Raw genomic sequence first — 24729 nt, forward strand, 5'->3', positions numbered from 1 at the left:
TCCTGTCTTCATGGGGTTTTTATCCTCGTGGGAGACACATCAGCCACCAATTCCTTGATTCAACAAGAGCCACAGAGGAGAAGCTCTGGGAGCTAGGGTCGGGGAAGTCTCCCCACAGGAGAGCCATAGATACAAGCAGCTCTGGGGTCTGGGAAGGGTGTGACGGGCAGAGGAAACAGTCCCGGCAAGGCACAGGAGGCTCAGAGGGCTGTGGGTGTGCTGGGGGCGGAGTGTGGCTTCCAGGGTCTCAGTGAGAGAGTGGAGGCCCGAGGCTGGGCCATCAGGCCGGGCTGGTGGCTGCCACGGTGGGTGGTGGCCTCACCCTGGTCTCCCAGCGCTCAGTGAGTCGCAGCTCCTGTAGCCCTGCGTCCTCAGCCCGTGGGGACCTGGCACATCACACCCGAGGCCTGGAAGGGACACAGTGCTTGTGTGTGCAGAGCTGACTTTCAGTCACGCTTGTGCCCTGGACCCAGACACACCAGGGACGTCCCCACTGCCCTGACTCTCACTTCACATCTGACCCCGGCAAGTCACGTCTCTCTGAGCCTCTGTCTTCCATCTGGGCAAGGGGGCACCTGGGTCCTCTCTGTGGTGTCGTCAGGTGAAGCCACACTGGGGAAGTGGTTCTTATCAGTTTGCAAAGAACCTCGTGGCCTGGCTGCCAACTCTGCCTGGCTCGGGGGAGCTGTTCGCCATCCCCACTGTCTGTCGAGGTTTAGGCTGGGCGAGCTCAGCCCCCGGCGCTGGCCGCCTGGGCATATGGCAGCTTGTTAGGAGGGGATGGACAGCAAAGCTGACAGTGATTATTATTAAATTCAGATGTTCAGGGTTTTCGTTTTCTTTTTCCCGTGCCCTTAACATATTGACTAACACGTGGAATACAGGCGACTTTAGCAGCATCGTAACACCAGCAGGCGGGGATCAGGGATCGAATAAATCAGTAGCCATAAGTAACCTAATATCAGTGGTATCTGGGGCATGTGGGCAAAGCTGACCCGCGCTGGGGGCAGACCTGTTCTGTGTCGTCCTACAAGGCAGAGCAGGGACACAGAAGGCAGGTTCTCATCAGTGTGGGAAGACTATCCCACAGGCAGGAGCCCAGAGGAGAGGCAGTGGGGCCTTACTGAGTGGTGAGCTGCCCATTACAAGGGGCATGCAAGCAGAGATACACTGTGGTTGGGCCTGGTGTCCTCCCAGCTCCTCCCCCGTGCAGAGGGCCACTGTTTCTCTGCCTGAGGCTGATGATCCCCTGTAAGCAGAGGGATGCATGGGCCTGTTCTCAGAGAAGCCCTTTTGGTGCTAGACTTGGGACGAGGGTGGCCTTGATATTGAGGACTCACGAAAGCAAGCTCGGAGGAGGCAGCAGACAGCAAACTCATGGTCGCCAGGACCGGCCTTTCCTCTAAGTGTTACCACCAGGGGATGCTCTGTTTGGGAGACTGGTGGGTCAGATTTGAAAGGTTCCACTTCTTGTGAGACACACACTTGGAGGCCCACGGTGGCCGCCAGGTGCCTGGCCCCCTGCAGGGCTCTGGAGATCCAAGAATGGGTCCGGCCTGGCTGTGTCCCCCGTGACAGGGCACCATTACCAATCCCATTTTGCAGGATGGTCAGAGGCAGAGAGAGAATAATTTTTTAATGTGAATATGTCCTATGCAATATTTTAAATGTATGTACACTATAAGAATTGTGTTGTTTGTCTGAAGTTCAAATTTAACGGGGCATGTTGTGTTTCGTCTGGCCACCCGTATCCTGAGACAGTTGGGTTCTGCCTGTTTTTTGAACTTTATAAAAATGGACTCATGTGTTGTTCCATGACTGCTTTTTTTCACTCAATATTATATATTTTTAATATTCTTCCATGTCATCGTGTGCAGTTGTGATTGGTTCTCTTCTCGGTGCTGTGTAGGATTTCATCGTATGAATATATCATGATTTATTTATCCATTCTGCCCAGGTCCCACCACCCTTGCTTTGGGCCCATTGTAAATAATATTTCTGTGAACATTCCACATGTCTCTTAGTGCACATAGAGATTTACTCCTGAGTGTGCGTACATGTGGACACACACACACACACACATACACACACAGGAACGGAGTGGTTAGGTCATACACTGTACAGCTCTTTGGCAGGGGCTACTCCAGTTTTTCTCCTGTCAGCAGTGCCCTGCCTCACCTCCTTGCCAGGACTTGGTATTGTAGGCCTTGCAGATCGTACCCATCTGGTGGCTGTGCTGATATCTCAAGGTGGTTTTCATTTGCACTCCCTTGACGACCGGCGAGGTTGAGAATCATGGCCGCTTGGATTTCTTCTTTTGTGAAGGGCTCAGGTCTTTTGCCCATTTAAAAAGATAATTGGGTTGTCTGCCCTTTCCGTATTGGTTCGTAGAGATTCTTTATGTATTCTGAATGCAAGCCCTTCATCACATGTAATGTGTGATGTGGCTTTTCCTCCCCTGTGACCGGCCTCTTCCCTCTCTTCATGGTACCTTCAGATGACTAAAAGTTCGTAATTTTGGTGTCGTCAAATGTGTCACTGTTTTTCTTTGCAGTAAGTGCTTTTTGTGTCCTATTTAAGAAATCCCGCCCCTGAAGTCCTGAAGATGTTTCCTTATTATGTTCCCAGATCTTCACTGTTTTGCCTTTTATCAGTATGTTTAGGTGTTGAGTCCACTGGCAGTGATTGCATTGACGGTGTGAGGTAGGGATCCCGTTTTGGGATTTTCTGCTTGGCCTGGCACCAAACATGGAGATCATCCTTCCTGGCTGCTCTGTGTTGCCCTCCTTGCCGGGCACACGGGGGCTGCGTCTGGGCTATCGCCTGCTCCTTCAGCCCACCTAGCTCCAGGGCCACACTGTCTTAACTACTCCAGCAACCCATTTCTTTCATGTCTATTTTCCCAACTAGAACAGTGGAGGCTCCAGGAGAGCAGGGGCCTGACTCCAGGGGAGGCTGCATCACCACTTCCCCGGTCCAGTCCGGCCTGGGAAGGGTGGAGGGCTCACTAGAGCCGCGTGCTTGCACGGCCACACTCCCGGGGCACCGTGACTTTCTGGAAGTCATCTCTGGGCCCCTCAGATGCAGACTCGGAGCTGAGCCTTCGCCGAGAGCAGCTTAGAGGAAGGGGGCGGGAACCATCCGCAGAAGAAGAGGAAGAACTCATCTGTTACAAAATCCTAAGTGTTAAAAAAAAAATTCCGTATACATACCGTATTCATTTATGGGTTTTGGATGCATTTTTTGTTCTCATTTAACTGAAAACGGCCTTGTTTTTTTTTTTTTTTTTTTTAAGGAGTGAGGGAGGGAGTGAAGTTGGCACGCAGCTAGTCCATCTGGTCTAATTACTTCTGGTATTTTGAAAGAAGGCATCTAAACCTGCTGAGACAGGAAACTTTGAGAAGTGGTGGCCGGGCCGCTGCTGGGCGTCTGGGCGCGGATCCTGATCCTCAGCTAGGAGGCCTGGTTGCCTATGGGCAGGGCAGGGCCTGGGGGGCAGCCAGAGCCTCGGGGACCAGCTCTCTCCAAACAGCCAGGATGTGCAGGGCCCAGCTGAGTGACCTCAGGTCAGGATCTTGGCTTCTGTGAAATGACAACGGGACAGTCCCCTCGTGGGGTTGTTCTTAGGATTCAGAGAGGCCTTGTGCGTAAGTTGCTTGGCACACAGGCATTCAGCACACGGTGGTCCCACCTACCCCCAAACCTCTCCAGCTACTGCCTCGACTGCCCAGAGTGGGGGCTGGAGGAGGTTGTGTACGTACAGCCTGCAGGGGCTGCGGGCACAGAGAGGGTGGCCCCTGGACAAGGCTGGCCGTGGGTTCTAGCATGAGCCTTTGACACCCTTCCCTCCGCTTCCCTGTGTGCATAGAGCAGGCCCGCTGGGGGTGGTGGGTGCGAGGAGAAGGCAGGAACTGAGCAGCCTGGGAATTTAAAATCTGTGTCCTGAAGGTTCTGGGGCTCTGCTTATTGATGGGACAGTAGCACAGTTACTGTTCTCACTGCTGACCCAAGGGCTCTGAACTTATAGCTGCTCCAGCTGCTTGAATTCTTCACAACCATGAGTGAGGTCTAACCCTTGTCCCCATTGTATAGCTGAAAAGACTGAGACCCACAAAATGAAGCGACTGGCTTAAGGTCCCACAGTAACTGAGAGCCCAGATGGGCCGGGGTGGAAGGATGGGGGCCCTGCCCAGAACTGCAGACAGAGAGGTGCTAAAATAAAATGCTTTTTAAAAGGCTTGATAAAATACATCTTCCTGGGAAAAAAAGAATAGAGAGGGTGAAATAACGAACTCCTAGCTTTTCCCTTGCTTCTCAATGTCTGTCACCATAATATGGTCAAGGGGGTGCCAGGGGAGCGGGATCCTGGCGTCGCCAAGGCCTGAGACAGCCCGCGCTGCCCCCGCTGTCCCCGCCACCGCCAGAAGCTGATGGGAGGCCACGGTGAGCCCAGTTTGGACTGCTGTGCCCTGCACTGGGCTCCGGACCTTCCGTCCTTCTGGCTCTGCTTGAGGAATGGGTGGGCCTGGGGCTCAGTTCCAGCCACCTCACCCTTTGCTCTTTCTATTAAGAAAATCTTTTTCATCTCTTAAAAAAAATACTCATTTTTCAGTCTCTCCGGTAATTCTCCGAGGTGTTTGGGGTGTCGTAATTTGGGGTTGCCCACTCACATTCTGCAAGGCTCTATCTGGGGGATCCTGGGCAGCCAGGTTTGGGGGTGCCCCTCAGAGAGGATGTCTACCCCAGTCTGTGGGTGCACCTGGCCAGGGACCCCCTTCTGCTCCTTTCATGGATTAGAGCTTCCTGGGCCCACGGGCTCACGGCCTGGGGAAGCCTGGGTCAGAGGTCCAGGGGAAGCTTCCCTCTGGTGGAGGCCTCCCCGTGGTCCACTCTTTCCCCGAAGCCTTCTGGGAACCCAGCTTTCTGGTCACAGCCCCTGCTAACCACCAGGGCCTTCTCTCTTGTTGCTTCAGGGCCATGAAGACCCACGTTCCCTGGTTCAGAGGCTGGCAGTCCCCGGGCGTCTAGCACTGTGCTTATTTACATTTCATCCTGCATTTCTAGGTGGTTTCAGCACAGACCGTGGCCTTGATCTGTTCAGACAAGAGAGGCCAAGGCTTTCCCTCCCCTTCAATACCTGAAACCCTCATTCAGCAAACTTCCCATGAGTCTGCTGCACAACGGTCCCACCTGCTCTGCCTTTCACTCTCAACAGGACAAGGCAGGACTGTTTTCATCCCTGTCTTACAGAGGAGAGAGGTGAGGTGAGGCGTGGGCTGGTCAAGCGACTGGTCCAAGATCTCAGCTGTAGGCAGAGGTGGTGCCAGGTTCCCGCCCAGGTGGGTGGAGTTGGGGAGCTCCGGGGGCGGCTGGCTTTGACCTGTCTCATCGGCTGCTGCTTCCCAGCCTGGCCCTGGCCCCGTCCCTGTTGGGCTGCAGAACCACAAGGGGCTGGCCTTGGGGTCCTAGATCCCTGGCCCCGTGAGTGCTGGATGCTCCCCGAGCCCCGGGCCCTCGTGTTCTCCTTCCCAGGGCCCTGCCAGGGTGCAGCGAGTGAGGACCCCGGCGTGCTGGTCGCAGCATCACAGAACCTCAGCGGTACTTCCCTCCCTTCCCGTCTAGAGCCCAAATCAAGTTAGAAACAGCCTGTATCTGTTCAAGACAAGCTGGGAAGCCTGCTGACCGCGAGCCCTGCCCAAGCCTCGGTGCCCCCTCGTTTGGTCCTGTGACAGGGACACGACAGGCTTGGGAGGGTCCCTGAGGGACCGAGCAGTGTCCTCCACCAGTGGTCACTTCCCTCTCCTTCCTCCACCGGTTATTATACTCATCAGCCTTAACACACGACTGACAGTTGCCAAATTTTGATCGGGGGAAGAAATTCCTCCTGTCTGGACCCACACTGTGCTATCTCTGCATGAGCGTGTGCACACACACATGCAGACACATGCCATACACGTGCACACACACACACCACATAACACACGCACACATGAGCACCCATACTCTCTCTCACACACTTTCTCACCTCTCTCACACTCAGCCTCTCTCACACGCACGGGATTTCTCTTCTGCTCCTTTCCTATCCTCACCTTCCTTGATTTCACGTTGTTGTTTTCTTTCTAGAAGGCCCCACAGCACACATACGCACACCCTGCTACATGAGATTAATGTTTGAAGCGAGTCCTCTGCCTTCTCCCAGCTGCAGAGGGGTCCCAGATGAATGATTCTGCGCCTCGGAAGGGTGGGGGAAATTAATTAGGAATGACAAAGGACCCGGTTCTTTGGTTCCACTTCTCTTGCTGCTGACTTGCCCTAAGTGTGTGTGGGGCAAGGTGTGTGACTGACAGTCCCGGGGACACGTCGCTGCTCGTCCTGGCCCTGCCCCCTCGCCGGCAGCCACGGCTCCCCTGCTGTGGCAGCGGCTCCCCCAGACTCCCGCTTGGCTCCCAAGCCCGGGAGATGCAGAGAAGGAGCAAGGCAAACCTGCCTCCACCGGAACTGGGACGTCCCCAGGAATGGGGGCCGCCTGTGGGGTGAGGAGTCAGCAGGAACTCGCTCGGGGGACCCAGGGGTGTCACCGACGCTGAGCCTTGGTTTCCCTGCTGCAGATGGGAGCACAGCCTCACTGGAGTGCTGAGAGGGTCCCAGGACGCACGTGGGCCAGTGACACCTGTCATCCTCACCTGAGATGCCCTCAGTGTTGGCTGTCCCTGAGAGAAGGCAGAGGCTGTATTTGGCTCCCTGGAAGTGGCCCCGGAAAGCCTGGCCTTTTGGGGAGGGGTTACTGGGGCAGGAAGAACAAACAGATTAGGGTCAAGATGAGTGTACGGTCTGCAGCCGGAGAGGGAGTGGACCTGGTCAGGCTTGTCTTAGAGCTCAGGGGCGGCTGGCTGCTGGTGGGGAGAGGGCCCTGCCCTGCTCACACTGCAGCTTTCACCCCGCAGAAGAAGAGGCGGAAGTGGGAGAGCACCTGGTCCGTGCGGGGATGGGGCGGGCCACTGTGAGAGGCTGTTCCCTTCCACCTGTAGGGCAGCCACCCCTGCCCTCACCTAGGGAGCAGGCTGCCTGGGGAGGCAGGGAAGGTCCCCCAAGGGCGGTGAGTCGGACACAGCCGAGGAGGTGAGCGTCACCTCTGAGGTCTCATCAGTGAAATGGGCACAGGATTCCCCCAGGCAGGTCGTGGCAGGGTGAGGGAGAATGGGAGGCTCAGCAGATGGCGAGAGTTCTGGTTCTGGTTGTGGTCCTGGTGGTGGGTCTCAGGGCTTCCTGACAGCCAGGGGCTCTGGGGAGGGCTCCCGGGGAGGGTGTGGGGAGGGGAGGGTTAATGCTTAGTTCTTCCCACATGCCTGCCTGCCAGGTAGAGCACCTGTCAGTTCATTCCATCATTCATTCATTCGTTCATTCATTCAGGCCCCCTTTGTGCAAACCCACCCTGAGGTCCACCTGGGCCCAGCCATCAGTTTAGACAGGATGGATTCAGGGATGGTTTGACCCGGGCCTGCCCTGAAGGAGCCTGTATAAGGGCACTCAGAACAGGGAGGGTCACTTGTGCTTGGGGATGGAGGTGATCAGGGGAAGCTTCCTGGAAGAGGTGGCCTTTGAGCGAGGCCTTAACAAATAATGGGTCATGGACTCTGAGGAGAGGCTAGGAAGGGCATTTCAGATGGCTGGAACAGTATGAGCAAAAACCCAGAGGTGGGGAAAGGCTGGGCCTTGTTCAGGAAACAGAGGATTGTTGTGACTGGTGGGTGGTGAGCTCATTGGGGAATCTGAGCAGGATGGTCCGAAAGGTGGAATGGGGCAGAGCCCAAGGCCCCCGCATGCCACGCCATGAGGTTTGGGCTTGTCCTGGAAGTAATTGGGAGCCATGGAAGGTTTTGGACTAGAAGAGTCACAGGGTGGATGAGAGGTGGAGCACCAGGAGCCAGAGTGCAGCCAGGCTCAGAGGGACGGGCAGGCAGCTGCCATTGAAGCGGGAGAAACTGGGGTCCAGCTGCCCCAGCGGCATCCGGGTCAGCGGCCCACTGGGCACAGGATGCAGGAGCTGGGAACCCTGGTCCAGGTCCCTCTGGCCTCCTGAGTGTCCCCAGACCCATGATTTCTCTGTGCAATCATTTCCTCGTCTCTAAAGTGGGGGCCTCCTGACAGCTTTGTCCTGAGGACTAACTGAGCTAAGGTGTGAAAGTGGCTGGTAAAGTGGGGTTTGCTGAGGAAGGTGGGCAGGATTCCTGGTCCTGTTGTCATCACTCTGAGATTGAAGCAGAGAGCACAGGCTCTGGAATCTGCTGTCTGGGTTGGAGCCCTGGCTGTGCCACTTGGTTACCAGGTAACCTTGGGCAATTCTCTGTGCACCTCAGTTTGTGCATCTGTAAAATGGAGCAGTGATGGCAGTTGCTTCTCGGGGTGGGTGTGAGGATTGGAGGCTCATGGAGAGCCTTTGGAGCTAGGCCTGTGTGGGTGTCCCCTCGGTGACCCCTTGGCGGCTTATCAAGGGGGCCCCCCCTCCCCTGGCCTCTGCCCTCAGGCGTTGCGCCCTGGCCTGGGTGCACCACTGGGCCCAGCTCTACCCAGGACACCCTGGGCCTCCTCCACTCCCACTCCCCAGCATCCCTGGGAAATGGGGTGGCCATACCCCAGGCTAATTGAATGGCCCCTGGGACACCCCCTTTCCCGGGGCGTGTGCCTTACCTGGGGAGATGGAAAAACCAGAGCAGGGGAGGCTCTGCTTCAGCCGTTCTCTACAGACAGGCATCGCTCCCCTCCCGTCTGCCATTAGGGAACCCGGAATTCACGCTTCAGGGGGAAACCGTTTAATGATTGGCCACGAGGAGGTCATTTATATTGGCTAAGCGGGGCCTAATTAGACTGGATTCGAAGGTTACCGTAAGCGCACAAAAAAGCTGTTAAGGGGTTAACCTCTGAGAGATTACATTGTATTCACCGCTCTGTTAAAGTTTGAATTAATTTTTCCCATGGGTTTGTTCACATTCTAATTTTCAACTAAATGAGACATCTGTTTCAGAAAAGGAAAATTTGCTCTGGTTGTCATGGCAACTATCATTCTGTAAGGAAATTATTCCAATGGTTACTTTAGAACAGAAAGACAGAAATTCAGGACATAAAGCCGCCTGCCATGGCTCTGTCGGAATTCTTATCCATCCGACCTCTTCGGGGTCTGTGATGTGGCCTGGACGGTGGGCGGACGTCAGGGCTCCTGGCCCTCAGGGCCGTGAGGCTGCGTCCAGGCGCCAGCTGCACTGGGGATGGGGACCGTGGCTCTGGCAGCGCCCACCGTCTCAGGCATTTGTGGGTCTCAGCCCACGGCTGCCCCCAGGGTGGGTGGGGAGCTCGGGGCCGGGCTGGATCCGGGCTGCTTGGATGACAGGCCCTGCAAGCCCCTGCCTGCCCTGACCTCTGTCTGGAACCCCGAGCAGCCTCGCACTTCACCTCTGGCCCCAAAGGGCCCTGCTGGGCGAGGAGAGAGGGTCAAGTGACCAAACGCAGGATGCCTGGGACGTTGGGGCCGACTGTGCCCTCGGGAAGGGCTGGTGCCCCCCATCCCTTTGGCTCCTCTTCTCATGACACAAACCTGGATGGATGTCATGCAGGAGTGGCCGAAGTCTTTTCCAGACCCTGGGGAGTGAGGTCACCCTGAAGAGTCCGTCTCTCCCGCTGCTCTGGCCCTGCTCCTGGCCGCCCCTGAGAAAGGCCTCCCAACCTGCGGGCCGCCCTGAGAAATGTCTCCTCTGGACGTTTCCATGCATGACTTGACTTTTCCTGCTCCCCCCAGATTTCAATAAAGGCCAGAACATCCCCTTTTCCCAGTGACGGAGCTCCTGGGAATTTGGAGGCATCTTTGCGATGATAGTGCAATTTCATTCCCTTACACCTCCTCCCACCCACCTTCTTTCCCTCCCCTCTGTGTCAGGCAACGGGTGGGGTAGAGCATCGAGCAAGAAGGACCCCTCTGCCCTCACGGGGTCAGACCTGGGGCCATAGGCATCCTTATCCCAGTTTACACGGTGAAAGAGTCTGGGTGCGTCCAGCCCAGGGGCAGAGCCAGAGTGTCTGATGCCAACTTCAGTGCCCTTGAGCAACCTCTCCGGGCATCCCAGGGGGCAGGGTGGATTCCAGCTTCCCAGGATTTGAGGTGACGTGTTTCCAAGAACCACGGAGGTATATCTATGGGGAAACACCACCCCCAGAGGAAGGCTCGTTAGTACTGGAGGGGGAAGGTAAGGTAGGCAGGGGCTCGTGTGGGTCAGCTCCTGGGGGTCTGTGGGGTCTCTGATATGTTACAGAGTGTCTTTTCCAAAAAGTCACTCCTTGCTGTGGCTCATGGGAACTCACAGACGCCTTCTCTCCATGCTGATGAGGCCTTGTCCCCTCTTGTAAATATTTGATTAGGTTTTTGAAAAATGGATGCTGTGTTTGGAAGGCAGCAGAAAGGCATTGCTCCTTTTGCTGTAAGCTGACGGGCTGTGGGCTTCTGGGTGGACTACTGGGCTTGGCTTTATGAGCAGCTTCCAGGCTGCTGCAGCCTTCCCTGCAGGGACCCCGCCCTGGCTTAGCCAAAGTGGGGCTTTGAGTACGCCCAGGGTCTGAGGGCTTCAGAAATTGCAGAGCTGTGAGCTCAGTATGTTAGGGCTGCCAACTGCTTTTGACCAGGAACCGTGGTAGGAAAAGCATTTGTTTTTTTTACATTGTGACTCAGTACACCCTTATGTGGGCGTCTATTTAAATATAAATATATTTAACTAAAGTGTCCCTTCCCTGCTATGATGTACTCTGATGTTTTCTATTCAACTTTATTTCCCCCTTTTCCTTTGATTTTTTTAAAATGCTGTTTGACCCTTCAAAATGTGGTTTGAAAAACCCTGCCCTGGGCCAAAGGTTTTTCATCCACGTTCCGTGAGTGGGTTTCAGGAGGGGTCCATAGTAATGATGCTGATGATGATGGTGATGGAGATGATGATGGTGATGGTGGTGGTAGTGGTGATGGTATTGATGATGGTAATGATGATAATAATGGTTATGATGGTAGTGGTGATGGTGATGGAGATGACGATGGTGATAGTGGTGGCGGTGACAGTGTTGATGTTGGGGAGGATGGTGATGGAGATGATGGCAGTTGCAAAGCATTGGACCAGGCACTGTTTTAAGCAGTTTACATGGATTGATTTAATCCTTTCAAAGCCCTGTTGAGGCAAAGGGTATTATTATTATGCCCATTATACAGATGGGGTAATTGAGGCATAGAGAGAAGTTAAGCCACTTGCCCAAGGTCACACAGGTAGTTAGAGGTGGACCCATTCTAACCCAGGTCCGTCTGATCCCAGGATTCCCTCGAAGGTGGATGTAAAATTGTGTGTGTGTGGAGACATTTTTCTGCAGAGAGAACCCTCAGCTTTCTGCAGAAGTGCAAAGGCAGGCCTGAGTCGGGTGTGACTGAGGGAGTAGGCGGCTTCCGAGGGACTTCCCAGTGCCACCCACCCAGCTGCCTTCCCCAGCCCCGGCCACCTGGTCTCGTCACTCGGAGGGCACTTCCTGTGGGTGGGGATCCTTTGGGACAGCCCAAACATGGGGGTGCAGACAGTTCCTGTGCGCCTGCCCTTCTCTGTCTGTTTCTCCTCTCACGGGCTCTCCAGAGGGCAGATCCCCAGGCCCCCACCTGTACAGGTGGTCCCCCTGGAAGGCACTCATGGCTGGGTGTGGGTGAACCCCATCCCCCCACAAGAACAAGGCAGGAGCCACAAGTCTCCCTCAAGATCAAAACTTAGGCTGGTAGGGGCATGGGGAGATGGTGGCCTGGCATGTTCTGCTCATTTTTAGTAAGTTTTCCTGGGTGGTACCTGGGGCTTTCATTCCAGTGTTGGGGTTCGTGTTCAGCTTTGAAGTTTTGGCTGCGATCCCCAGGCAACAGGAAGAGTCCTGTTCGACATCCCGTTAACTTCATCCATCCATCCAGCCCTCTCTCACTCAACGCCATTTGTTAAACAAACATTTGCTCCTCCCCTGGGCAGGTGCCAGTCACTCGGGGTGAGAAGGAAGATGGACCAGACAGGGCTTGGAAGCCTAAACGTGGCGTGGGGTCAGGGGCAGGCAGGAGGAGAGAAGGGACCCAGTGTCCCAGGCAGGGGTCACGGACAAGCAAAGGCTGGCAGCGGACGGGATGCCCCAGGTGTCTGAAGTGGCGAAAGCACCTTTGACCCCAAATGACCAACCAGTATGGCCACTCACCCTCTTCCTTCACAAGCCCACGTTCCAGGATTTGGCGCTGCAGGCTTGACGGCAGCTGGGAGAGAGGTCAGATCTGGGTTCCAGAATGACTTCTTCACTGACCACTGTGTGACCCTGGGCACCTCCCTTCCTCTCGCTGAACCTCAGTCTTCCTGTCCAGAACCTGCCATTGTGGGACTAAAGCGGGGTTCTCAAATGCTGTTCCCTGGAACCCCTAGGGTTCCACGGAGGTGCATTGGGTGGCTGCCAATGCGGTAGAGACGTTGGGTCAACAGCTAGGGGTGTCAGCCTCCCACGGAGGAGCCCCTGAGGGCCGTGAGAGGGATGTTAGTGGCAGCTTTGACACACAAGAGGCTATGAATGTGAAAGGCCAGCCCCACTACCAACTTGTGCAGAGTATGTCAGCGAATGGACATGAGGTGCCTGGCCTCACGGGGCCCAGATCCCTGAGCCAGCTCACTCCTCTGAGCCTCTGTGTCCTCATCTGAAAAATGGGAATAATCCTAGCCCTTAATTCACAGGATTCTTTTGACAGTTAGATAAACTTATCCCTATAAAGTAATTAGATGGCGCCTGGCAAAAAAAGTAGGCGTGCAGGAAATGCTGGCGACAATTTCTAGTTTCTACTCCCTGGCCCTCAGTCTCCTCATCCATAAAACAGAAAGAGAGAGACCTGTCTGACAACCTTGCTGCAGGTGTGGAGGTCCCTGGGGTGGCAGGTGGGGAGGTGATGGTGGTAATGGTGATTATATTAGTTTCCTAGAGCTGCATAACTAATTATCACAAACCGTGTGGCTTCAATCTCTATGACCATTGTCACACGGCCTTTTCCTCTCTGTGTCTGTGTTTTCACGTGATCCTCTTATAAGGACACAAGTCATGAATTAGAATCCACTCTAATCAGGTATGACCTCATCTTGATTACATCTGCAAAGACCCTATTTCTAAATAAGGTCACGTTCACAGGTACTGGGTTGATACTTCAACATATATTTTAGGGGGGACACAATTTGACCCACCACAGTGATGACAGTAAAGTTGTTGGTGGTGGTGGTGACGATGGTGACTTTGTAAATGCTAAAGAGCTGTGTTAATGTGGGGAACTTATAATGACTTAGGCCTAAGGGCTGATTCTTAGTTGGGATACTTTTATTGTAAATGAAAACCCAACTCAAATGGCTCTCTGTTGGCCCATGTAACTGAGAAGTGCAGAGGTATGGTGGGTGTCAGGTGCGATTTGATCCAGCTGCTCCCCTGGGCCATGTGCACCAGCCATCTCCCTTTGGGACAGTTTAATAGGTACTGACAGCTCCCAAGGCAAGAAACTCAGTGGTTTGTATGCAGGGATGACAGTGTTCTTTTCTCTCATCACTGAAAGAAACGTCTGGAATTCCCTCCAACTGGCAGGACCTAGGTCACACGCTCACCATTGAACCCATCTAGGGGAATGACTTGCACTGACCAGTCTAGGTCCGGGTTGGGCGACAGGTAGGAACTCCGTTAAATGGCCTCGGTCCACCCAGCCCTGACCTTAATGTTGGGGGTGGACTCAGCCTGGTGGAGCCCCTGCTGGGAGCTTTGAGTAGAGGCAGGAAGGAGCATCCTCCACCTGGGACCCACTCTCTCTTGGCTGGGGCTCCACCTGCCCCAAATGTAGGAAGGAGGATGGATGGAGGAGCATTTTCCCACCATGGGGACAGGTGAGAATGTTCTCTGAATTTCCTTAGAAGGGCTTGGAACAAGAGAGGTCTTTGGCAGAAGTTGATTTTCTTTTTTACTTTCATTTTCAAAAATTACATAGATCATACTTGTTCATCATAGAAAAAGGAAAAAGTCTGATCAATATCTGGTCAAGTCCAGGTGAATCCGCACCTTTCCTTGGACGGGAGGTTCTGGGCATCCGGCCGGCCCTGATGGCCGTTTGGCACTATGGTCTGCTTCTCCTGCCGTGTCATTGCCCCCACTCCCGGTGGCCCTCTCTGACCCACGTGCTCTTCTCCCACAGGCAGCCCTGGTTTTACGGCTGGGGTTTTAACCTCCCGCGAGGCCAAGCACTGCTCGAGAAGTGGAACCTCATTCCCGAAGGCGTAGACGTCCTGGTAACCCACGGACCGCCGCTAGGTAAGACTCAGCCGGCCCTGCCTCGGCTGGCCAGCCCCGCGCGTGCCTGCTCCTGCTGGGGGAGGACGCAGCGGGTGTGGGTGCTGGCAGCGGGGGCGTAGCTGGGCCCGTCGAGGGGAGCTGCAGACGGGCTGTGTTCTGAGTCCAGCTTGCTGGGGCACCAGGGACAGGTCACCCCGTCGTGGTTCTTATTTCCTGAGCACCGACTGTGTGCCGGGGACTCGATGTGTCACCTCACAGCCGCGCGGTGAGGTCAGATCAGCTGCCCCTTTTATACACGTGGTACCTTGGAGCTCAGGGAGGTCAAAGGGCAGGCTGGGCCCTTGACTCTCCAGAGCTGAGTCCTGGGGGCTGAATACCACCAAGGTCACTCTCACCGGGCCCCATCCTGTGCACCCCCCCACCCCATCAGACCACCCATCCCACAGTCCCCAGGGCCTGTGATTCCACCGCCAGCAGCTTTCCTCCCCGGCCCCTCGGCCCCCCTCTGGCCCAAGCTGATGTCACCGCTCGCCTGGTCTCCGCGTTAGCCTGCCTCTGCCACCCAGGCCCCTTTCTCAGTCCTCCCCTCCCCCTTTCCTCACACCCCGCTTCCTGTCCCTCAGCTCGTCCCTTTGATTCTACCCCCAAACTGCATTCCAGCTCTTTTCTCTCCTCTCCACAACGTGCCAGTGTCTTGTGTCTCTTTGATGACCATCGTGGTCTCCTCACTGGTCCCTCAGCTCTGAGTCTTGCCCCACCCAGTCCACTCTCCTCATGTCTGTAGGAGGGAATTCTCTGAATGGCCCGTTATGCCATGCCATCCCTCTATAACCCTCTGTGGCTCCCTCAGTCCTTAGAATGAAGTCCAAACTCCCAGCAGTCCTACCCAGACCGGCCTCTTCCCCCCTACCAGTGCCTCCACCAAACCTGTCATCACTCCCTTGGTGTTTGGGGCTGGGCTGGGCCGGGCCATGCGGGACCAGGAGCTAACCCGATGCAGTGCTTGCCTTGAAGGCTCCAAGATGCCGGGCAGAGGGACACCGAACGGCCAAGCCCAGTGGGACATGGTCAAGGATGAGGGAAACCTGAGACAGAGATCGTCAGAGGAGGCCCGCAGAGGCTGACAGAAAGGGTGGTCTCAGCATCGGGTCTGAGAGAGGCAGGGAGGGAGGTGGGTGCGGGCAGGGCATCCCAGGTGGGAAGGGCTGCCAGGTGAGGCCCAGTGCAGCTCCAGAGTCATTCGCTCAGATACCTCTTCACGGAGAAGCTACCCTGAGCACCTACTGTGTGCCAGACGCCCTTGGCGCCTCCCTCCACCCTCACAAAGTGCTGAAATGAAGGCTTTCTTACCCCCATTTCCAAACGGAGGGAGCCCCGAGGCCCAGGGCCCTGATGTGGTTTAGGCATGACACGTGGCTTCTAGTGAGGTTCTGAGGCAGGTTTTTTTGCTTCCTTCCTCCCTCCCTCTCTCCCTCTCCTCCTTCCCCCCTTTCTACCTCTCCATCCACTCCTCCAACAGCATCTTCTGGGTTCCTGCTCTCTGGATGCCTCACCATGCCTGCTACACACACAGCACACAGCTCCTGTTTTGGGGGCACCTGTGTGCTCAGCCCAGCCCAGTTGTTGGATGAATTGTTGAATGTGGCACAGAGAGGTTAAGTGACTTGTCCAAGGTCACACAGCCAGTAGGTAGCAGAGCCTGGGACTTAAACCCAAGTGTCTGCTCCAAGCCTGTTCCCTGCCGACTCCCCACCTCTCCCCTCTTCTTCCTCCTCTTCCTTCTTCTTTCTCTTCCTCTCTCCCTTCGTCCCTCTCTCCCTCCTTCTTTCTCTCTCTCAGCTCTAAGTCAGGTCCACTGCAGCCTGTCAGATTCTGTGAGTGGCAGGATTCCTCTTCCCCTTCCCAGCAGTTGTAGAAACCTGTTTCTCCCGCCTGAGCAGAGAGGGGCTGAGATGAACCCTAGTTGTCTGCTTGGAGTAATCAGGTATTCCCCTATGGTTTGTGTAGCCATGTGAGGATAATAAACAGCCACCATATGGGACGGCTCCGGGAGGCTGGCGGTGTGAGCAGACCCAGACATGGCCCACGTGCTCGAGGCTGCAGTGGATGAAGAAGTTCATTTTCATGATTTTGTGATGTTTGTTTAGAAAGTCTCCAACATGGAAATCCTGCTCCCGGGTTCCGCTCTGCTGCCACCTGCTGGGGTGGCCTTGGGCCTCCGCTGTCCCTCTCTGGCCTCAGTTTGCTTCTCTCTGCAATGGGTGGATGCCAGTCTTGAGACCACTTTGAGCATGAATGGTCTGGGGGGCTCACAGCTGTTGAGACTGCCCCCTCCCCACCGTGCCTGGCCTACTCGGGCTTTTATAAGTGGGCTCTCTGTGCCGCCCTGCAGGGGAGGATGAGGCTGCGAGGCCCCAGGCAGTGCAAGATGGAGCCAGGCTTCCCTCCTGGAGGCTGAGGCAGGGTAGGGTGGGGAGAGCAGGGCAGGGTGGGTCCAGGGCCACTGTGTCTCTGAGATTGCAGAGCTGCGGCCTGGGCCCCGTCATTGCCCTCCTGCTGTCTCCCCCGCCAGGCTTCCTGGACTGGGTCCCCAAGAAGATGCAGCGGGTGGGCTGCGTGGAGCTGCTCAACACGGTGCAAAGGCGTGTCCAGCCGCGGCTGCATGTCTTCGGCCACATCCATGAAGGTCAGCGGGGGTGGGGGCCTTACCTGCAGTGGGGCGGGGCACCTCATTGGCCCTTCAGGGGGGCTGTCTCACCTCCCTTGAACCCAGGCACCTCCTCCCTGGCCAGAGAGAAATAGCCCATTTCCTACATACACTTCGTAAATGCCTATCCACATGTCGGCTATCAGTTAGCTATTGCTGAAATGTTTTATCATAGGAAGATGGAAGAAAAGTCTGGCAAGACTTAGAAGTAAGTTTTACTTCCTTGGAGCCCTGCAACTCTGTCATGAAGACTTCCTCCACCCTGGGAAGTCTTCGGAGATGGCTGGGGGCTTTTTGGAGGAGGGGACATTTGGATGTGACGTGGAGGAGGTGTTCGATTTGGGGGCACACTGTGAGCTCCTTACAGGGCAGGTGGCCCTGTCTTGTTGCTCACATCCCTACGGCCTGGCATACAGTAGGTGTTTAATGGATGGGGAGGGCTGCCTGCCTGCCCAAGGGGCTTTATTGGCATCTCCCCCCACCCCTGCCCCCCACACACAGACAGATGTGAGGTTCTGCCTTCTGTCCTGGGGGGCAGGACCCCTTGCTATGTCCACATCACCTCGGAAGAGTGGGCGGGGTGGCCATGAAGGTGACTGGCGATGTCGGCTCCAGCCTTGACTGCCCCGGCCTGTCACTGCACAGGGCTTACCTCATTAGACCTCAGGCTTCCTCACTGGAGTCTGAGTTCACCAGTTTGACAGATCCCTCCTTTCGCTCCTTTTGCACCTTTATCCCACCTGTCCAAGGCTTCCCGGTCCCATTGTCCCCTGCCAGGAAGCACATGGTTTTCCCCCAAGCTTGTCTCCTAGCCTCCTGAACTTTGGGCCAGGGCCTCTGGGACTCACATGGCTTGGTCCACATCAGATCACTTTCCAGCTCAGAAGCAAATAAAGCTCAGACCCTTCCCTCTGCATCATGCGGTCAGGGGCAGGCGTGATCAGACCTCTCCAGCCCCAGGGAGCTCACAGACTCCTGGGCAACAGATGAGCCATCAAAGGCAGAATCTGAAAGGTCATGGGAGAGATGGACAGCTCTTATGCTGTGGGATAATAATAACGGCTGTCATTTTCTATAAACCTACTGTGGGCATGTAGTGCCATCAGATCCAAGGTTGTGTGTGATCCAAACCACACCCCTGCATGATTGTACAAGAAAAATGCAGGCTCCAAAGAATGGGTAGCCTGCACAGAGGAGGGGAAGTGTCCCTTTTGGTTTGGAGGTGAGCTGAGCTCAAGATTGAGGAGGATTCTGACCAGTAGATGTGGTGGGAAGAGGGTATGTTTGGGGACAGAGGTGAGGAGAAGAAAGTACATGACAATGATGGTGGTGATGATAATGATGGTTACAATGATGGTAGTGATGATGGAGATGGTGGTGATGGTGATGATGGTGATGATGACGGTGGTGATGGTGATGATGGTGGTGATAATGACAATGATGGTAATGATGATGGTGATGGTGATGATCATGGTGATGGTGATGATGGTGATGGTGATGATGGAGGTGGTGATGATAATGGTGATAATGGTGATGGTGATGATGGTGATGATGACAGTGGTGATGGTGATGATGATGGTTGTGATAATGACAGTGATGGTAATGATGATGGTGATGGTGATGATCATGGTGATGGTGATGATCATGGTGATGGTGATGATGGTGATGATGGAGGTGGTGATGATGATAATGATGGTGATGATGACGATGATGAGATGGTGATAGTGACGATGATGGTGATGATCATGGTGATGGTGATGATGGTGACGGTGGTGATGATGGTGATGGTGATGATGTCAGTGATGATGTCTCACCATGTGCTTTCCAGGCACTGGGCCGAGCATGTGAATTATTTTCTCATTTGCTGCTCACAGCAGGCTTGGGAGGAGCATCTGTCATCATCACCATTTATAGATGACGAGCCTGTGCTTGATGGTTTCAGTAGCTCGGCCCAGACATCTTCAGCCCCTTGTGGCTGAGTGCCCTCTGACTACCACACTCACAAGACCCCCCTCACTGCTTCGGGTCCTGGTGTCACCTCTCAGCCCTGACAGCTGTGTGCTTACTTTCTAGGGTATGGAGTCATGGCGGATGGGACAACCACCTATGTGAACGCATCTGTGTGCACTGTGAACTACCAGCCCGTGAACCCACCCATAGTCATCGACCTCCCCACACCCCGGAACTCCTGACTGCCCCCACCGCCCCAGTGCTTCCCACCCGCGTCAGCTACGTACACCTAGCTGAGAGCACGGACCTCCAACCCCCCTTCCTTTCATGCAGACAGCCCGTCCGGCTGCGGGGACCAGCCCCGCAGGCGGGCTGAGGCCTTGGAATGAAGAAAATCACCCCTGACTCTTCAGCCTTCTGTCATTTGGAGTCAGGACCCTGCAGGTCCGTCAGGGGTTCTGTGCTCATTGCTGATTTCTGCGTGTCCCTTCCGTGTGTTCCTTGTTAAAGGACCTACTACACTCGTGGCCCTGTCCTGCTTGGGAAGTGACTGAATCTTTATCCTTCTCAGTTGGACACCCTCGTGGGTTTGGGAAGCCGCTGCTCTTGGACAGATTCTGGAAGTTCTGGCACAAAATCTCCTCACCGAGGGTCTGTGTGGCTACAAGCCTCAGGGTTGGGGGGTGGGAGGGTGTGTCGTAGCCTGAGTGCAGGCAGCCCTTCCGCTCCTTCCAGGCCTCCGAGGGAACGATCAGGGACGTCTCAGGAATCGGGCCGCACCTGGCCAGGCCGACCAGCCCTTTGCTTCATGGATCCCCTGTTTTCTTCTTGTGGGCATTTTTGCTGATGTAAACTGTGGCCTGAGCATCCCGGGCACCCGCTCGGAGCCTGGACTTGGGGGGTTGTTTCTACGGAACGAGCCTGATGAGGGCCCAGGACCAGCTGGAGGGTTCCCAAGTCCTGGATGCCCCTGGTCCCCTGGGGGCTGTGCTGCTCTGCAGAACTCAGAAGGCTGGGGGCTCTGAGGGCTGAGGCTGCCCTGCCCCCTGTACGTGCCCATACGGGTGTGGACACACACGTGCACACACACACACACACACAAGTGTGCTCACGCCCCCTTCTTAATTTAATAAAGTGGACCCTGTGGTTCTCATCGCTGCCCTCGACTAGATTCTGTACCCCGGTGGGATTTCCCTCGCCCTTCGGATTCTGGCTGCCGTGCCCACAGCCGAGGGAGGCTGAATGGTTCACAGTCGTGCTGCCGTGTCCCTGGGTGCCAGCTGGCGGCCCCCAAGGGAAGATGGCACAGAGACAGAGATGGGCTTGGGCTCCAGCAGCTCCACCCAGGGGGGGCTTCTTTTTCTTCTTTAAATTAGGACTGGGTGGTTGGGCTGAGTCTCTGATGGACAGAGAACCAGCAGGGCCTCGTTGGGGTGAGGCCACTGAGGCAGGATTAGCACGTGCAGGGTCAGATTCTGCCTTTATTTAAAATTTGGATATTTTGTTCATCATAGATTTTTTCCCTACATTAATTTTGATTTTTAAAAACATTGCATTAAAATAGTATCATTTATCTCTATCTCTGAGTTTTTTGGCGCCCCTTAAGTTGTACACCTGAGAGGAGGGCCCTGCTCACCTCCCCTTAGTCCCAGGCCTGGGACCAGCATTTAATGAGCCCTTTGCAGATACGATCTCATTTCCAGCAGTCTTGCAAGGTGGGTACTGCTGTCCCCCTTTTGGAGACGAGGAGATTGAGATCAGAGAGGTGAGGTAACCTGCCTGAGGGTGCACAGCTCAAAAGAGGCAGAGGCAGGATTTGAACCTTGGTCTCTGGCTTCACAGCCCCTGCTCTCCCACCACTCAAAGCTCCTGCCCTACAAGGCAATGCACGGTCCAAGGCTCTTTTTTTTTTTTTTAAGGGTCCTATTCAGCACCTGTCTGGTTCATTTCTCATGGAGAGCCCCTGGAGTCTTGGAGGACCCTGTTCTCTGTGCCCAGGATCCCAGGAGACCATGATTCCTTCCCTACTCAAGTGGGGCTCCCCGTGGGGCGAGAGGCACCATCCAGGGAGCCCAGTAGCAGCACCACACTGGCCGAGGCCAGCTTTGCTCCGCGGGGTGCAGGGTTTCAGGAATACTTTTTGGCCCAAGTGGTTCCTGGTAGCCGGGGATGTTTACAGGGTCTCTGGGGACACCTCTGACGCACGACGTGTGCGTGAATGCGTGGGGTGGAGAGGACTCCAGGCCCTTTCAGTAACCTCTACTGAATTTCTATGCGGACCAAGAACTATAAACTTAAAAAAAAATGTTTTTTTTTCCTAAGGTACCTTCAGAATATGGTGTATTTTTATGTGGAAAATAAAAGTTATGAAGGCAGCTGTTACTTTAAAAGAAAATTCATTAAAAGTCCTCGAGGTATGAAAGATGATGGCATGCTCCTCAATCATTTCGGCATAACTTGATTGTGGCTGTAATTTTTTTTGTCAAGCATGTCAGACAATAAAGTCTTTGTAAAAAGAAAGAGAAGCCCTCCTGGTGCCTCTCTCTCTGTGTCTCCGGGTGTCGTGTGGGGCATGTAGGGGACGAGTGGCGTCCTCCCGGCCAAGTCCTGAGTCCTGGACTGAGTTCAGAGGCCAAAGACCTTGCGTGTGCCGATGACTGGCATCCTTCTGCTTGCTCCAGCTTCCCTCAGAGGTGGTTGGCACGTGCAGTTCTGTGCCTTGTTGTGTTCAAATACCTGGAGCACATCGTCCCCCCAAAACAGAACATCTCGAAATGGCCTTAGCTCTAGCCTCTTCTCGAAGCAGCAAGTTCCAATCCAGCCCTTGTCACACTAAGGGTCCTGGTGTTGCCCAAGAAAAATACTGGCAGGTATAACAACTCCAGTTCCAGAGCTCCCTATGCTGTAGAAGTTCTGCCATTTTCATCCATCCATCAACCCATCGATCTATCCACTCATCCATCTACCCAACTGTTCACTTACCCATTGATCAATCCGTTCCTCCATCCATCCATCCATCCAACCACCATCCATCCATCCATCCACTCACCCATCCATCCATCCAGCCCACAGACATTCACTGAGCACCTCTCTTGGACCTGGCTTGGAACAGGGATGTGGCAGTGGTGGTAGTGATAGATTTAGGAGGTAGATTTAGGAGGTAGGGGTGTGGGGAGACAAGGATGGTAATGGGTGTTGGCTGCCCATCATGGAGGGGACACATGGGGCAGGAAAAAGAGGTTGGAGGAAGGGTGTTGAATTCTGTTTGGGATTCATGAGCTGGAGGTGGCCTTGCGATATGCAGGGGGAGGTGTCCAGTGGCCGGGGATGGGGGGTGATAAATGGGCCTGGAGGGGAGGAGCCTCTCTGGAGACCTAAATTTGTGGGTCATAAACAGAGCCATGGGGCTGGGGGAGCAGGCTGAGGGAGCCCATGATGGCATCAGCCCTCAATGACCCTCTCCTGTCCTCAGACTGGCCCACCTGTAATATGCCCTTCCAGAGAGTTCCCCTCCACCAGAGGCTCACAGGTGCCTACAACGACCGGTCCTGGACCTTGGGTCCCCGTCCATAGCCCGTGGAGAGGAGGTGCTCTATTTGAGGCACCCCTTCTGCTACTCTTGGCCATTGTGTACCTGAGCAGGGGTCCCAGGCAGGGGCAGGGACACACCGTGGCTGCCGCTGCCTCTGGTAATGCTGTCGCATTGCAAGCGCTGCTTAAGTGCCTGGTACCTGCTCTGCTGACAGGCAGCAGCTGCTAAGCTCTGAGCTGTGTGCTCCTGCTGCCTTCAGTGTAGATGGGCTCTGATGTGTCCGGGGTTTACACAGTGGTGCAGGTGGTTCAGCACTCTGGGCTCGCTCATGCTTTACAGCCATCTTTCCCCAGGTGACCCCGTGGCCCGATGGGACGATACAGGATGGGGTCCCTGGTGACGCTCCTATTGTCCCTGGGAGCCCGGTGGGCAAATCCAGCGAGCTGCCTCCGCTCCCTCTGCCTCCGCCCTTGTGGGGAGCTCGTTCTCAGGGAGCCCAGCCCCCAGCTGCTTTTTCTTGCAATTCAGCTTCCATGAAGGTGGTCCTTGAACCTCCACTGGGACCAAATTGCCAGGCCTTTTTCTTCCAGGAGACCCCTGCTCCACCCTCCTGAATAAGCTAGCAGAGGCGACAAGCTCTGGGGACCCAGGCTTCATCCAGTGCTCTCCCCTAATGCCACCCACAGCTCCTAGCTGGGCCCAAACCTGCCTGGCCAGCCGGGGGTCTCATCACAGAAGATCTTAGACACTCCAGGGGGTCCTCAGCCCCACCCTCCCCTTGAAGGCATGGACTGCGAAGTCCTCCAAGATGTGAGAATTAGGCCCTGCTGTCTGGAAGCTCAGGGGGTGCTTTGGAAGGCTCATCTGATCCCAGGAAAGAAGCTGAACCCTTCAGCTGTTACATGCTTGGGGTCCAGTGAGTGGCAGACACAGTCAGGCTTGAGGACCCCAAGGAAGATCAAACCCAGGGTGCAGGGGAGATCAGAGAAAACTTCCTGGAGAGGGAGACTGGCTGGGCCCTGAACAACAGGAAATGATTTCCCTCTTTAAAAAAAACCTTTTTATTTTGAAATAATTTTAGATTTGCAAAGAGTTGTAAAGATGGTACAGAGAGTGCCCACATACCCTTCACTCAGTTTCCCCTAATGGTAACATCTTATATTCCTATGTTACATTTATCAAAACTAAAAGATTAGCAGTGATATAAGACTATTAGATCTTCCTTTGGATTTTTAAAAAATAAATTTATTTATTTATTTGGCTGCATTTGGTCTTCGTTGCTGCTTGCGGGTTTTCTCTAGCTCCGGTGAGCAGGGGCTGCTCTTCATTGCGGTGCGTGGGCTTCTCATTGCGGTGGCTTCTCTTGTTGCAGAGCACGGGCTCTAGACACGTGGGCTTCCATAGTTGTGGCACGCGGGCTCAGTAGTTGTGGTGCACGGGCTTAGTTGCTCCACGGCATGTGGGATCTTCCCGGCCCAGGGCTTGAACCCGTGTTCCCTGCTTTGGCAGGCGGATTCTTAACCACTGCGCCACCAGGGAAGTCCCTGGATCTTTTTCATTAACGTCCCGTCCACGAGACCGTGTTGCATTTAGTCATCGTGTTTGCTTAGCCCCCTGTGGTCGGCAATATTTTCCCCGCCTTTCCTCAATTTTCATGACCTTGAAAGTTTTGAAGAATACTGTCTATTTTTTTTTTTTTTTTTTTTTTTGCGGTACACGGGCCTCTCACTGTTGTGGCCTCTCCCGTTGCGGAGCACAGACTCCGGACGCGCAGGCTCAGCAGCCATGGCTCACAGGCCCAGCTGCTCCGCGGCATGTGGGATCTTCCCAGACCGGGGCACGAACACATGTCCCCTGCATCGGCAGGCAGACTCTCAACCACTGCGCCACCAGGGAAGCCCAATACTGTCTATTTTGTAGCCTGCCCCTCAAGTTGGGTTTGTCTGATGATTTCTCATGATTTGTCTGGGGTTGTGTGCGGAGGTGATGTGTCCTTCTCAAGGCGTCATATCTGGGGTAACATGAGACCACCGTGACTTATCACTGTGGATGTTAATCTTGATCACATGGTTACGGGATGTCTGCCAGGTTTCTCCACTATAAAGATACCAGTGTTCCTTTTCCATACTCAGTTTGTTAGAAATGAGTCACTAGTCCAGCTCACACTCAAGGAGAGGGGAATGAAGCATCAGAGAAT

General features: G+C 54.8%; 1 protein-coding gene across 1 annotated transcript in view; it reads left to right on the plus strand.

Moving 5' to 3' along the window:
- Positions 1 to 19242, plus strand: part of MPPED1 (metallophosphoesterase domain containing 1) — a gene marked incomplete at its 3' end in the record, with an annotated part of 61671 nt that extends 42429 nt beyond the window's left edge. The window contains exons 4-6 of the mRNA XM_079714139.1: positions 14246 to 14361; positions 16916 to 17029; positions 19124 to 19242. Of these exons, the coding sequence (XP_079570265.1) occupies positions 14246 to 14361; positions 16916 to 17029; positions 19124 to 19242 (349 nt within the window). The remainder of the gene's footprint in view (positions 1 to 14245; positions 14362 to 16915; positions 17030 to 19123) is intronic.
- Between the last annotated feature and the right edge of the window lie 5487 nt (positions 19243 to 24729).

This window comes from Hyperoodon ampullatus (assembly GCF_949752795.1).
Source record: "Hyperoodon ampullatus genome assembly, chromosome: 11".
Taxonomy (NCBI): domain Eukaryota; kingdom Metazoa; phylum Chordata; class Mammalia; order Artiodactyla; family Ziphiidae; genus Hyperoodon; species Hyperoodon ampullatus.